Here is a 13,780-nt window from a genome sequence, read left to right on the forward strand (position 1 = left end):
ATATATATATATAGACAAAATAAGAGACTATTGGCAAACAGCAAACACATAATCAGCACAATCCTGAGCTGTGCTATCCATCTTCCTCTACAATGGGAACCAAAAAAGGTCCTCCAAATAAAGGATAATTTCAGCTATAGAAAAAGTTACTTTACTAGACATGCTACAAGATAAAGCACTGAAATAAAAAAAATCACATTTTGATTCAATACAGCTAAAACACTTTACAGCTAAAATAATCTACACATTTATTTATTTATTTTACGAAACCTTTTCCATCAGTATAGACAAATATTGTTCAAACTAATATGTAAAGCAAAAGCATACAAATAAACAAAAAACTAAGAGAAAATAAAGATGGTTTTGGAAAAGGGAGGAATGGACAAGTCACAGCAAATAAACATCATGCAAATAAGTTGTTTTCACCACTGCAAGGACCCAAGATCAATTCACTTACTAGCCATCTTTCCTTTTTTCTTACAAAAATCTGATGTAAAACGACATGGAAAATCATTACAAGTTTAAGCAACAACTGGCTACCAGGAAGCTGTACATACAGTATGTGTGGATGTATTATTTTTGATTCCAGAGCTGTATTTTGTTTTGAATGGCACTGAACCATGCTGAGCAACAGAGTTTAGCAAATGTGAAGAAAAAGGCCTGTTCTTTTAGCTTATATTATGGAAAATTTGCTCATTGAGAAATGTTGAAGGACAAAATCACAAATCCTGGGGAATATGTAGGCATGGAGAATTAGCAACAAAGTATGTTTCCATACATCTACCACATAAATATTTTAGTTCTTCTAGTACTCTCTTGGAAAATTTAGGGCCTCATTCTGCAAAGTCTTGTGTGATCCAATCTCCCAGTCAAGTGTGGCAGACACTCAGCACCACCTTTACTATCTAGCACTTCTCCAGGTTTTATGTATTTCAGAGCTGGAAGTCAGTCTGCAGTGCCTTGGTTTTACACAACACAATATCATAGTAAGAGTATCAATAATTTATAGTAGCCTTAAGTTTATATGACCAGCAAAACCAAAAGATCACCGTTTTCACAGGACTTTTGTCAACATATTAAGGGGACACTGTCAAGCAGATGAGATAAAAACTAACAGGTTTTTATCTATTATTTTCTTTTACAGAGGGAGTAGAGGAGTTTTTATTTGATGCTTTGAACATCTCTGAAACAACTTTTTAAATGCACAAAATTAATAAATAAAACTTTATTCTGTCAGACTAGCCTAAGAGACCCACCCACCAGTGACACAGACATAGAAGAAATTAATCAGTCTCATGGACCCTAAAGAAAAACATTAAGTTTGGTTTCAGATTGTTCCTACTATTATTAAACCTTAATATGAGTTAAAGCAATTAATTGTTGTTTTAAACATACATCTATTTTGAAATTTAGATTAAAGACATTAAAATTCTGCTTAAGGCTGCTAGCTGATTTGTGATTATTAATGAACTATGTAATACATGTTGCAAATAGGTTCTGTTAAAGAGTATCTGATAATTTAAAAGGTTATGATCTCCAAAGAATAACAGGAACAACCTTAATTGTACTTTATTCCCTTCCTGCTAATTAGTCTCTTCCAAAAGTCTGATTATTATCATAGTCTTTAAACCTTGTCCTGCTAATTAGCAAGTTTAAGGTGTTCTGCATCTATGGGGGACCGCAATTCAGGAAATGAGAACCTTCCACTGGCAGTGTCTGCCCTTCAAACTCTCAGGGTTCAGATCCAGGGATCTCTCACAGTGAAAGCATCCAGTCAGATAGAAAGCATGTTGCAACAGAATTAAAGCTCAAATTGTACAGAGTCTTAGAGACCAGTGTTAAGACATTGCATTTGCTAACGAGTAGGAAGCCCACAGTACAAATGGAGCACTGTGATTTGTACACTCATGATCAGACCACTGTGTTTTGCATTAGCTGCTATTTCTGACTACAGTCACAAGTGCATGGAGAACCATACAAGGATTCACAACCTTCTTTCAAAAAGCAGATGAAAAAATGCAGCAAAGTCCTCTGTGCAAAACAAGGATATAGAACAGGAAATACAGATCAGGAAACACAACCAGCATACTCATGACACTGTGGTCCACACAGCTGAGCTATCTCCTCTGGGGCCTCATATTGTGCTATTTTTCATGTGAAACCCTTAGCGTTTAAATAAGATAGCTGACACAAAAATACAAATAAATTCATTAGAAATGTACAATGGACTGGACAGTGCAGAGCGAGACTAGGGGAGAGTGGGTAAACATTCACCCAGAACTCCACAGTTCACATCTCAACACCAGATCTCAAGTGATGGATAATTTGTTCACTTCTGCAGGCAAATATGAGCTGGCTTTAAACCAAGTAGCTGAAGCTGTACAGCCAAGCTCAGCACTAAATGCAAGCTGAATAAATAGTTCTGAAAATCTGGAAAGCTGCTGTACTGCTGCTGCAGCCTGAGCCCTGGGCAGCCATGCTGTGAGCACAGAACTCCCTGGGTCAGAGCAGGAACAGGGCTGCCTGCAGAGCTGCAGTCAGCCAGGGCTGCTTCACACCAGCAAAGGGCACAGCTCACAGCCAGCTCCACAGGCAGATATCCTGGTTGCTTTAAAAGAAGGGCAATGGCAAATGAAAAGTACCAGTCTTGGATGGTGAGATCAGTAAACTTCAAATGGCTCATCTGTTTTTTTTCAAATTCCATGTATAGCAAGTGAACACATTTACTTATTTACATAGCCCACAATAAGCATTAATCTTGTTGTACTGGAAACAAATTTAGTCCATTTTTCCATCATTAACTTCTGCACTTCATAAATGCAGTATGAGAACTGAACAAAAAACAGGATAATTTTATCTTTTTTTCAATTGTAGTTATCACTTTCTCTTGCAAATCTACTTTTGAAAATGTGTCTGCATCATTCATATTGACAGTGTCCCTTTAAGACAAGGAATCAACCACTCAGTGTGAGGCCTTCAAACAAATATTATGTATATATAACTGAAAACACAAAAAACTAAAAAGGCTATTGAATATGTAAATTATTTATATGTATGTTTGTAATACTTGGCTATATTTTATAAAGTAAAGAAATTATTTTGCATTTTAGAATAGGAAATGATACAGGATACAGGTCTTTACTGGAGATTAAATTAGTGTGAAGTAATGAACATAGTACCCAGAACAGGAGACATGGTAAAGCTTGTAACAGGAAATGATTTATCTGATTTAGAAAGGGACATTTTCATTACCTCAAAGTACTCTAGATCTCATCAACCACTTTGTAAGATTTTTTTTTTTTTTATACCTGCATTTCATTTCCTGGAGTTACACTTTATTATAGTTTCTCTGATAGATAAAGGTGGGAAATGTTGGTTCTTTTTGTTCATTGAATAATATACAGCAAGTGTGAAACTCATTATACTTAATTCCTGTGGTGATGACCTAATTAAAGCATATCTTCAACTTACCTTGGGTTTGAATGCAATCAGTTTCAAAACCATTTCAACAGTGAACACTCCTGTGAAAACCATATTCATAATGTCCATCGCATCATTAAATAGTTTAGACTGTCCATAGTGCTGTGAATGAAAAATAAAATACTTACAAAAGTAAAGGCTTTAAAATATTAAGTGAAAGCAAGGCAGCTTAAGACAAAAACACAGCATAGGAAAACATTTTCTAGTAAAATTTATGAAGCACATCTATATATGTGGAAGATTAGCTGAATATCCCTGGTCAAGCATGGAACTGTTTAAGTCTATTCTGTTTAGGCACTGAGCAGAACAGAATTGTCATTCCTCGACATCCTAAGGGAATCTCCAGAGAGATGGTTGTGAGAGGAAAATGGTTCCCTCAAAAGAGGAGTATTAGACAACATTTTCCCAAGTTTTATATGCAAGGTTTTAAAATTACCCAGGCTTGTGTCACACCTGCTTAGAAAGCCTGAAGTATGGTAGTCACAAAATAACACAGTGTGTAGGAGGTGTATTTTTCAGAGGACACAGTGCATGCAAGTTTAATGAAAAAAGCAGAATGGTTTTATAAACTGAATCCAAACCATTCTTTTTCTTATCAAAATCTGAAATACTAGGGAAAGAAAGAGTCAATTAGCAATTGTCACAGAAAAGTACTGTGATCAGAAGTGCTTTCTTTAAAATTCCACTCCATGAAAAATACAGGTTGCCAGAAATTAAAGGCATCATATCCTTCCCTGCAATTTATGCCAACAGCTTCAAGAGAGTTTCTGGTTTTCCTACCTGCATAGCCAAGCAAAGGGTGTTCAGCATGATGAGGACAAACATGATGTACTCAAATCCAGTAGAATTCACCACATACCAGAACTTGTACTGGTAAGGATTTTTTGGAATATATCTACGGAGAGGACGTGCCTTCAAGGCATACTCTACACACTGACGCTGAAAGCAAATACAGCAAAAATTGTTAGACTGTAACTCAGCAGTTAACCAAAGTGCAAATTATTAAATATAACTCTCAAAACCAGACAGTCCAGCTACTTGATGTAGGGCCTTTTTATTATTAAGTGTTAATAAAGTGCACAAGCAGCTCACCAATCCTCACTTGATTATTTACAACTGTATCTAACCATGTCTAACCATATACACTGCTCAGTCACATGCAAAAATCAAATAATGCTCATGGAAATTCTGGAGGGTTTTGCCTTTTTACACGAATATATTATAGAACATACAGGTATAGTACATATAGTCATCTATAAACCATGTCTTTACTCCCTTTTCAACTACCAATGGGCTTGCTTAGCATAAAACCATAGAGTCAGCAAAATAAATACTGAGGTGGTCTTACTTCTAATAGCTCACTTAAATTGCCCAGCAAAATCACATATGTAGGAACATCATGGATTCATCTCATAATCTATTAGCACCCCAAATCTTCAGGGCTGGGCCTCCCACTTGTCTCTGGAGGAATTCTTACAGGCCCTGACTGACAGGATACATGGTGCAGAAAGAATCCTGGCTACGGTCTCATGCTTGGCTTTCTTTAAATGAAGTGTGTTGCAGTCAGCTAAGAATACCTGGAAAATTGTGAGTTATGAGTTTCTCAGCCAAAGGATTAAACAGTAAATAGCGACAGATTTTTGTAATTTTAATCTGAATATCCCCCATTAATTTCTAAATAAATGGGGGTGAGAAGTGGAACATTTTGAACACCTGAACTTTGAACGCTTTCAGTCTATTCAGAACACAAAAACTGTTTTCCAGTTCTTAGTGTAAAACCTATCTCTGCCTCAGGATAACCTGGCAAGTGCTGTATTCTTATTAATGTGACACCAAAAAGCAAGATGCTAAGAAGCCAACAAGCTTAGTGGACCACCTTTCACAACAGAAAGACTGATGGATTGAGCTCACAGAAAGAGGAATGTACAACAACCTCAATACCCAGTTAAATAAATACCCAGACAGCAAAAAACTCAAATAAATAAATACTAAGCTATGTGTCTGGTGCCCTCTTCTGCCCCAAAGCAGAAAGGAAGTTCTTCATGCATAAACAAAAAAGGCTACTTCTAAAACTTAAGAATTCATTATTCTTTTAACCTGATTTTTGTCCAGTTCACAGTTCTTGTACTCTTGTTCTCCCTGTTCTTGGAATGTAACAATCACAAAACCAACAAATATGTTCATCATAAAGAAAGCAATAATGATGATATAGATGATGAAAAAAATGGAGATCTCCACTCTATAGTTGTATACAGGTCCTACATTCTCGCCATTTGAATCTATGGCTTTGTATAGCAGCCTGAAAAAAAAAAAAAAACCAACAAAATTTTATCTTTATTACCATTAAAATGAGAAAATATTAAAGTATGCAGACTCAGAGGACAGGTTTCAGAAATGGTCTGATGTTCACTTTTATCCTCCTTTACTTATTGATAGTGCTTTCAAGAATATAGAAACCAGAACAACCACAGCACACATTGCTATATTCTTTTTTTCTGAAAGAATTAAGATAATGACCCAATGGTTGTCATTTTCATTTATTTATTTATCCAAATAAAATTTTCTCATTTAGGGAATTAGTGAGTGGCAGTTAGCTCTTCCTAGGTTTCTCTATGAGTGTACTACTGCCTGATTTTTTAGTAAAAGGTTTACTTGAAGGCCTAAAACTTTAACATTATTTAAGGACCGTTAATGGATAAGCATCTAAAATTAGAGCTTCCATTAGAGCTGAGGACTAGGTCCTTATAGTAAAAGTAGCAAGACTGGGAATCAAACAATATTAAAAGCTCACCTTCTCTTACTTTTCCTGAAACATGGGATAAGTGCACAGATTCAGGATAATGTGTTTTTTACTTCCTCCCTCTTTACACCACCACTTAAAACTGCTTTACTGCCCAAAAATATCTGGTAAATGATAGTGAATTGTTCTGGAAAAAGCAACTCTCGTAACAACGCTGTGAAAACATGGAGAACCCACTCACGCTGGCCAGCCTTCAAAGGTGGAGACTGTAAAAAGGGCCATCATAGCAGACAGAACATTATCAAAGTTGAAATCACTGTTTTGCCAGACCCTCTCTTTGACCATGGGACTATCGACATCTCCATCCTTATAAACGATGTATATTCCTCTGTGGGAAAGAGACTGTCATTAGTGAAATACTGAGCTAACCTCAGAGTTACTCAATGCACTATTCAAAGCTCTTTCTTTTATTCCCCCTCATGTCTGTTTTATTTCCTTGCTAACCTGTGTTTTCTGGTGGATTTAAGATAACAATTCTGATTTGCACAACCCTAAATGGCCTGACATGTGCCTGCCCGTACACAGTTTAAGTTATTCAGAACAAAATGTGTCACATTCTTAGACCAAAGGTCTCCTCACCGGCATTCCTCGGGGTTCTGTTTTGCCTCATCAGTGCACTTGTAGAATTTTCCCTACATAAAAACAAAAAGCAATGATAAAATGCAGAATATGCAAAATACATGCTTTTATACTACAATTGGCTCAGGATGGGACCAGCCCAGTTCCAGCAGCAAACCACCAAGAATTCAATTCAGCTTTGCTTTTCTTGATGCACTGTAAGTTCTGAGAGTGTCTTACCTTGAACAGCTGCACCCCAATACAAGCAAACATGAATTGCAGCAGAGTTGTAACAATCATGATATTACCAATAGTTCTAATAGCCACAAAGACACATTGAACAACGTGCTGGAACGAAAGAAAAAAATGTGTTTCAATGCAATTTGTCATGGACTACACACCACAAAAATCTATTTCTATATTCTTTTTTAAAATTACGATTTTTGTGTTGCCAGTATTATATCTAATACTGTAATTGGACTTGTTTTCTAAATTTGTCTGTAAGTCTGTTGACATAGACCCATCAACGTCAACTGGCTAAAAACTACACAAGCACTATGGATAAACAACTTAAATGCACTGACATGTTGGTTCATCACAGTCCAAATCTGCTCTCAGTGGCAGTTCCTTCACACACAAAGTGCTGTAACTGTGGGCAGAGCCTGGGCTGGTTAAGAACAGATATGTTTAAGAATCAGGAACTGATTTCTGTCTTTGCTCTGTGGACTTCTGTAGACAATTTTTCTTGAGCAAAAATTTTTAACCTGAGGCAGGACTGAAGCATCAAGCCAACAGAAATATAACTTAAAAAATAAAAATAAACACCTTAAGTCCTTTTGCTCTGTTTATTGCCCTTAGAGGCCTCAAGACTCTTAAAACTCTGAGAATCTTCACAACTGAAATAGCACTTGATCTAGGAGAAAAAAAAAATTATACCGTTACTGTTAAGGTAACAGATTGCATTACAGAATAACAATATCCTTGAGAATTCCTTAATCATGAAATTTTTTTAAAAAACCTCCAACCAGAACTCTCAAGATATATATATATACAATACTTTTACTCTTTATTGATTCTTTATTAATATTAGAAAATAGTATCGATCTCATGAACACCATAAAAATCATTTGATTTCTGGAGCAAATTTGGAATTAACAGTTCAGAAGCTCATCTAATACTATAATGTAGCAAAATAGTCCCCAAAGAATTTTTCAGTGTTGACAAGCTCTTTTGAAGACACTGTGTAAGTCCTGTAAATCAATGAATCCTTCAATTTCCAGCTAACCCAAGATCAAAAGATCTCAAATGACTTCCATTCCCTCTGTTTAAGTAGCTAGGACTGCATTTTGAGGAAATAGTGCACAGTATTTCAAAGAACACCCTGCGTAACTGAAAGCTTGTGCAATAGGTATTCTGGTACCAGCAGAGTTCAGTGGGGAGCAGCTGCCTGAAACCCTCCCCTGTTCTTTTAAGTCACCAAGGCTGTCACAGATGATATTTAATAGGGGAAAACCACTCCGTGAATCAATAAGCACCTTTAGACTCTTTTATTGTGTTTAGTCCGACCCAAAAAAAGCAAAACAAACCTCGCCATTACCACTTGCAGTCCTGATCAAGGTACAACTTCTCCCCCCTCGAACGCTGTCTAGTTCTATATCCCCACAGGTCAATACTGAAAGACCAAGCTCATAAAATTAGATTGTAGATGTGATAACAGCTCGAGAGAAGGGATATAAACCTCCTGAAGCTCCAGGAAATACCTGTTATACCATACAGTGTCACAGTGCTCCTCCTCATTCTCTTGGTAATAGTGGGAAGTAGTAATTTGTTTCCAGCCCATATTAGTAGTGAATTACAACACTCTCCATGCAAATCACTGCCTCTTGCCAGCCCCATCCCTGAGCACTGACACTGCACACCCACACACCGTGGGGGAACAAAAGGAGCTGAAACACTGATTTCAGTAGAAAACCCCAGAGCAAAAATAAATCATTCACATTATAAGTATAGTACTTACTGAATCCCAAAAGATACCAGAGAAACGCCCACAACCAGCAAATCCAGCAAATTAAAATAATTCCTGCAGAAGGACCCTTTATGAAGGAATGCTCCAAAAGCTGTCATCTAAAAATAGAATTGTTACACACTTAGTCTATATTTCAATTTATTCAAAATCACATTTAGGCTGTTTACAAGACACTTGCCTAGAGTGTGAATGCATACAATACTATCTCACTTTCTAAAATCCTTTGATATATAAAACAATCCCTCCATGTACATTAAATCTTTCATTTAAATCAGAAAAAATAGACTCAACAACATCAACAAATATGCTAACTGTTTCTGATGTCAACAAATGTTTTCTTTTGTGTAAGAACAGATGAGGCTGAGATGATTACACTGAATTAATTTGGCCTTTGTCAAAAAATTTGCTACAAAAACAACACTTAAGATTTCCATGTTTACTAAACTGTAGGGTCCAGATTCTGACTCCTAATAATTCATACTATCTTAAGAATTGAAGAAGCTGAGAATGTACTGCAAACACCTGAGGGTCAAAGCTGGTACAGAAGCAGGACAAGGCTGTCCCAAGGCAGCACCACAAGGCTATTCAGCTTTGGCTTATGGGAGACATGAATGGGTATCTTGGAATAACCTGGAACAACTGATACATGTTTGGTATTATGTGTAATCAAAGGTCACTAAATCTTGCTGTTCTGTGGGGAATACCAAACATTGCTCTTCCTTTTGGACTTTCTCTAAATGTTTTGGTTTCTGTCCCTATATTTAGTTGAAAAAATCTTACAAAGTGGATCTTGTGTGCGTCACTTTCATTAGGAGCCAGTGATAGAGGCTATATTAATTATGGCTGCAGCCAGCACCTGGGCAGATGGTTTTGGGTATCACAAAGCTGAATTTGACTCCTAAATCCATTAATTAGACCCCCTACCATAACTGTAAGTAAGTACCAGTCTAAAAATGCACAGAGGAGTCCACTTAAACCCTTAGATGCAGACTCACCAGCTGAAGAGAATATTGCATAAATCTTTCCATAGTTATGAATTAAGTCTGAAATACTGAAACTAAAAACTCATAACAAAAATAAGGATACCTCTGAAAAATACCTCGTGGTCAGCTCAGTCACATGAATTCTAATTTCTTCAGCCTCAAGATCCTCCTAAAGAGCCTGAGTACTGAGCTATTCCTTGTTTTCCACAGGTAAGAAAAATCGACGCCATCTAGAAAATATCTGATACTGACTGTGCATTATAATCCCTTTACTTTCTATTCTGTTCCTCAAGGTGTAGTGAAGAGATTTTATTTCATTTCCCCTCACAGCAGATTACTACAGCCTTCAAGACAGTTCCCCAGGGTAGGACAGAGCCACAGGCAATTGGCATCTCAGTGCACTGCATCCCTATCCAGTGTGCAGACATTTCCAGGCCTTCTGCATGACAAACCATCACCACCAGTAAAGGATGTACATATGCAAAGGAAAGATGCATTTTTTTGGAAGTTCTCCTCTCCTTATTCTCATGGTTAAGCCCTCTTTTGTGGTGATCAAAATACTAAATATTCCTCAAAGCTAGAAGAGTAAAAATGCTAAAGCTTTAACCTATGCCACAGCGTAAGAGATATAACATAGTTATATTACAAAATTTCCATTAAATTCCTAGCTGTTTCACTTACAGCTGGACAGAGTACATCTAAACTCATTAGAATCAGTGGAAGTTGGACACTAAAATAAACCCGAATATCAAACTAACATCTACCTACATCTACCCATTTACACTGTAGTATGTTATGAGCAGCACACGAAGTTTCATGTAAGACTCCCACAAAAATTAGGTCAATAACTGACCTAAAAGCACAGGTGAGGTACATATTTCCCCATCTTCACTCATACTTCAATCACCACAAAATCCTAGTGGAAGCATTTGCTAGAACTCTCTCAAGCAAGTTTAAATGGTGTGGGATTAGCACAGTGGGGGGAAGTTGAAAGCACAAATCCCTACCCTAACCTTTGCTCTTATGTTTTCACCTTTCCCAAGTTATCCAAACAGGATTTCAATGTCATGTAGGGATTACATAAGAGAATTCTTAAATGCTTTAAGCTGATGTTGCAGCTCTTCTGTTATTCATGTCCTCATCCATACATTCAGCACTGTGTGATGTGGGAATCCTTGTTTGAGAGCAGTAAGACAGAGCACAAGGAGACTCCCTACGTGCTGAGAGTTATTCTGGTTTAATGCTTGGGTTTTGTACAATTTCCTTTGCTACAGGTGATAATATTGCCTCTGGTTATCCTAATTTCAGTTTCATACATTTTTTGCCTGGAAATTAAGGAATTCTATTGTTACTGCAGGTCTAGTTTTGAATTTTCTCCTTGCAGAACACACTCTTCCTGTACAACTCAGATACTGTGGGAAGCACAGCAGAGGACATGGAGGGCCCCAGCCATAAGCAAGCAAAGCCAGAGTCTGAGACATGTTAGTAAAGCAGGCACTGTGTCTGTGTCACACCCTGACTGTTTACTACATTTCTATGGTGCAGCTTATTTTCCTTTACATGTGAATGCTCTAAAGAGCTTCCTGGAGAAACCAGAGTCAGAAGCATCAAAATTTTTGGCTGTAATGTGGCTTCTTGTTTCCTTGTAATATTTTAAAATGCCAGATTTCAGCAGCCCAAGCTCTAGAGTTTCCTGCTTCCCTTCTTAAATTGCTCAGCGCCAAAACCTTTCTCAGTTTTCAGGAATGCTGCTTTTCTTAACACACCCAGTTATGCCTCTTTATGCCACTTTTCATAATTCCTCTGTCTCCTAGAAAAACACAAATGGAACTGCAGGAACTGGAGAACCTGCTGCTCAGAGCATGTGGAAGTCTACTGACTCTCTTCTGCCACAGGTATAATGGTAACATATGTTTATGGCTTCTCAAATTCAGAGTTGGGAACTAGGCTGATCTAATGCTACAGCTCTTTTCAATGCTTTGTTCTCTCCTTTAGTCTGGCCTTTCTCTAGCAACAAAACCCCTGGATATTTATTTTAGCATGCTACAAATAAGAATAATCAATTCCATAGCAAGCTTCTCACTGCTGAAAATGTGAAATAAGGGGATAAACATTAAGCCTGGGAGAAAATTCAAGCATAAAAATAGTCTATTACTTACAGTACAGCTTATCTTGTAAACAGCCCAAATATTGCACCAATTAGTATTAATCAAATTGCATTGTGAAGAGTATGCACAGCAATATGAGCAAAAGCTGGGAGAAGAGATTTTGTTAAGCTTAATCCTCAACTGGAAATGCATAGTTTATGTACAGATTCTTAGTGTGCCAGCAATTTTTAACTGTATAAATCAGGATTACTCAACCAAAAACTTGTGGTGAGAATAAGCACAGCATGAAACACTTATGAATCATGTATAAATCTCTGAAAAAATATTTTGCCAATGTCCAATGAAAATTTTAATTTCCTTGTTCAGCATTTTGTTTCATGTGAATGCAATTTTCAGTTATTTGGCTTCTTTACCAGAGTAAGTCTTGTACATTGAAAATCTGAGTAACCCCAATAGATATTCTTAATAATCAGTACACAAACTATACATCAAAATGCCAATTCTTGGCTCATGCATGGGTAATACATTTAAGCAAGCATAATTATGCCTGTCTGTGAATTTAAATGTATGCCCAAGATAAATGCAAAGTATCTTAGTGTATAGATAGATAAATGCAAGATATCTTGCAAGTCCTATTGCAAGAAAATAGTTATCTACTATTTTAGCTCTGTGGATATAGTTCAGCAAAATAAATGAGAAATTACATGCTCCCTCCTTATAAGACTGATTATCTCTTTTGGAAATGCCAGAGCAAGGAGAAGGAAAAGCTCATGCGCAGTGATTTATTTTTCCCTTTTCTGACAACTGTAAGTTTAAAAAGGGTAAAAAATGAATTATTAAACTGATGTAATGATAAAAAACCAGCTTCTTCATGCACCCAATGGCAAAAAAATAACCAATCAAAACTATGAGGAACTGTCAAATAAAAAAATCCTCTAGTTTAAAAAAGTTTAGCTTTGATCGCTGAGAAAAGGCGAAGAACACTTCAAGTGCCTTTTCTTGGCAGGTGACACACAAGGAAAATCCTTTTAAACAAGCTTCCTTTAAAAACCTGTTACCTTCAAAATGATCTCAAATGTAAACATACTAGTGAAGACATAATCTGCATACCCTAGGATCTGGAAGGTAAACAAAAAGTTACAAACATTATTGCTAAAGCTGCTTTTGAGCTAACAAGGATCAATTAACAATGCATTACCTTTAACAGGATTTCAACAGTAAAGATGGCTGTGAAAGCATAGTCAAAGTAACCAAGTATCTGCAAGGTATAATACGTGCCACAGTAAGAAATCCATCTCTTAATAATTTTTACAACTTAGACCACATACACAACAACACCTGAATTAATCTTAGTAGATAGATGGAGAATTTACACAAAGTAGTTTAAAATTCCAGCTATTGTGCAACCATTTTTATTTGCTTAAAAATTTAAAGGATGCCACTGTGCTCAGGTATTAGATTTCACCCCTCAACAATTGACAGGACCCAATAGGCAACAATTTCTTTCAATTCCCTCTACCAGCTTTCACAGGTACTTTCGTCAGTCTTTATCAGAGACCCAGAATCTTAAACAAAGAATAAATACTTTTTACTAATGTCTGAGGTTTTTACCAAAGTATTGCATCACAAAATAAAATATCAGTGGATGCTTCTAGACTGCAGATCATTCCACATTCTGCTACATTGTACTGTTCCTGTATAGGCTTGTCTAGAGTGTCACAAAACAAATTAATTAATAACTAATCACTTAAAATCAACACCACAACGCTTTTTCCTTGAAGTGGGAAGATACAGCAGGTATTTATTTGTAGGAAATTTAAAAGAA

At 36.6% G+C, this 13,780-nt stretch overlaps 1 protein-coding gene and 1 long non-coding RNA gene across 17 annotated transcripts in view; one reads left to right on the forward strand and one right to left on the reverse strand.

Moving 5' to 3' along the window:
• Positions 1-13,780, reverse strand: part of CACNA1D (calcium voltage-gated channel subunit alpha1 D) — a 172,003-nt gene that overhangs the window by 45,204 nt on the left and 113,019 nt on the right. For 11 of the 16 annotated variants that reach the window (XM_048315149.1, XM_048315155.1, XM_048315151.1 and 8 more), the window contains exons 21-29: positions 13,154-13,213; positions 8,856-8,962; positions 7,664-7,751; positions 7,079-7,186; positions 6,860-6,912; positions 6,462-6,608; positions 5,578-5,779; positions 4,261-4,419; positions 3,472-3,582 (exon numbers count right to left, since the gene is read on the reverse strand). In XM_048315149.1, coding sequence (XP_048171106.1) covers positions 3,472-3,582; positions 4,261-4,419; positions 5,578-5,779; positions 6,462-6,608; positions 6,860-6,912; positions 7,079-7,186; positions 7,664-7,751; positions 8,856-8,962; positions 13,154-13,213 — 1,035 coding nt within the window. Of the gene's footprint in view, positions 1-3,471; positions 3,583-4,260; positions 4,420-5,577; positions 5,780-6,461; positions 6,609-6,859; positions 6,913-7,078; positions 7,187-7,663; positions 7,752-8,855; positions 8,963-13,013; positions 13,074-13,153; positions 13,214-13,780 lie in introns of all 16 variants that reach the window. The other 5 variants (XM_048315152.1, XM_048315146.1, XM_048315157.1 and 2 more) reach the window with 1 other exon arrangement.
• Positions 1-13,780, forward strand: part of LOC125331332 — a 34,570-nt gene that overhangs the window by 11,236 nt on the left and 9,554 nt on the right. The window contains exon 2 of the long non-coding RNA XR_007206005.1: positions 11,662-11,742. This is a non-coding gene — a long non-coding RNA (uncharacterized LOC125331332). The remainder of the gene's footprint in view (positions 1-11,661; positions 11,743-13,780) is intronic.

The sequence above is a fragment of the Corvus hawaiiensis genome, chromosome 11 (genome assembly GCF_020740725.1).
Source record: "Corvus hawaiiensis isolate bCorHaw1 chromosome 11, bCorHaw1.pri.cur, whole genome shotgun sequence".
NCBI classification, from domain to species: domain Eukaryota; kingdom Metazoa; phylum Chordata; class Aves; order Passeriformes; family Corvidae; genus Corvus; species Corvus hawaiiensis.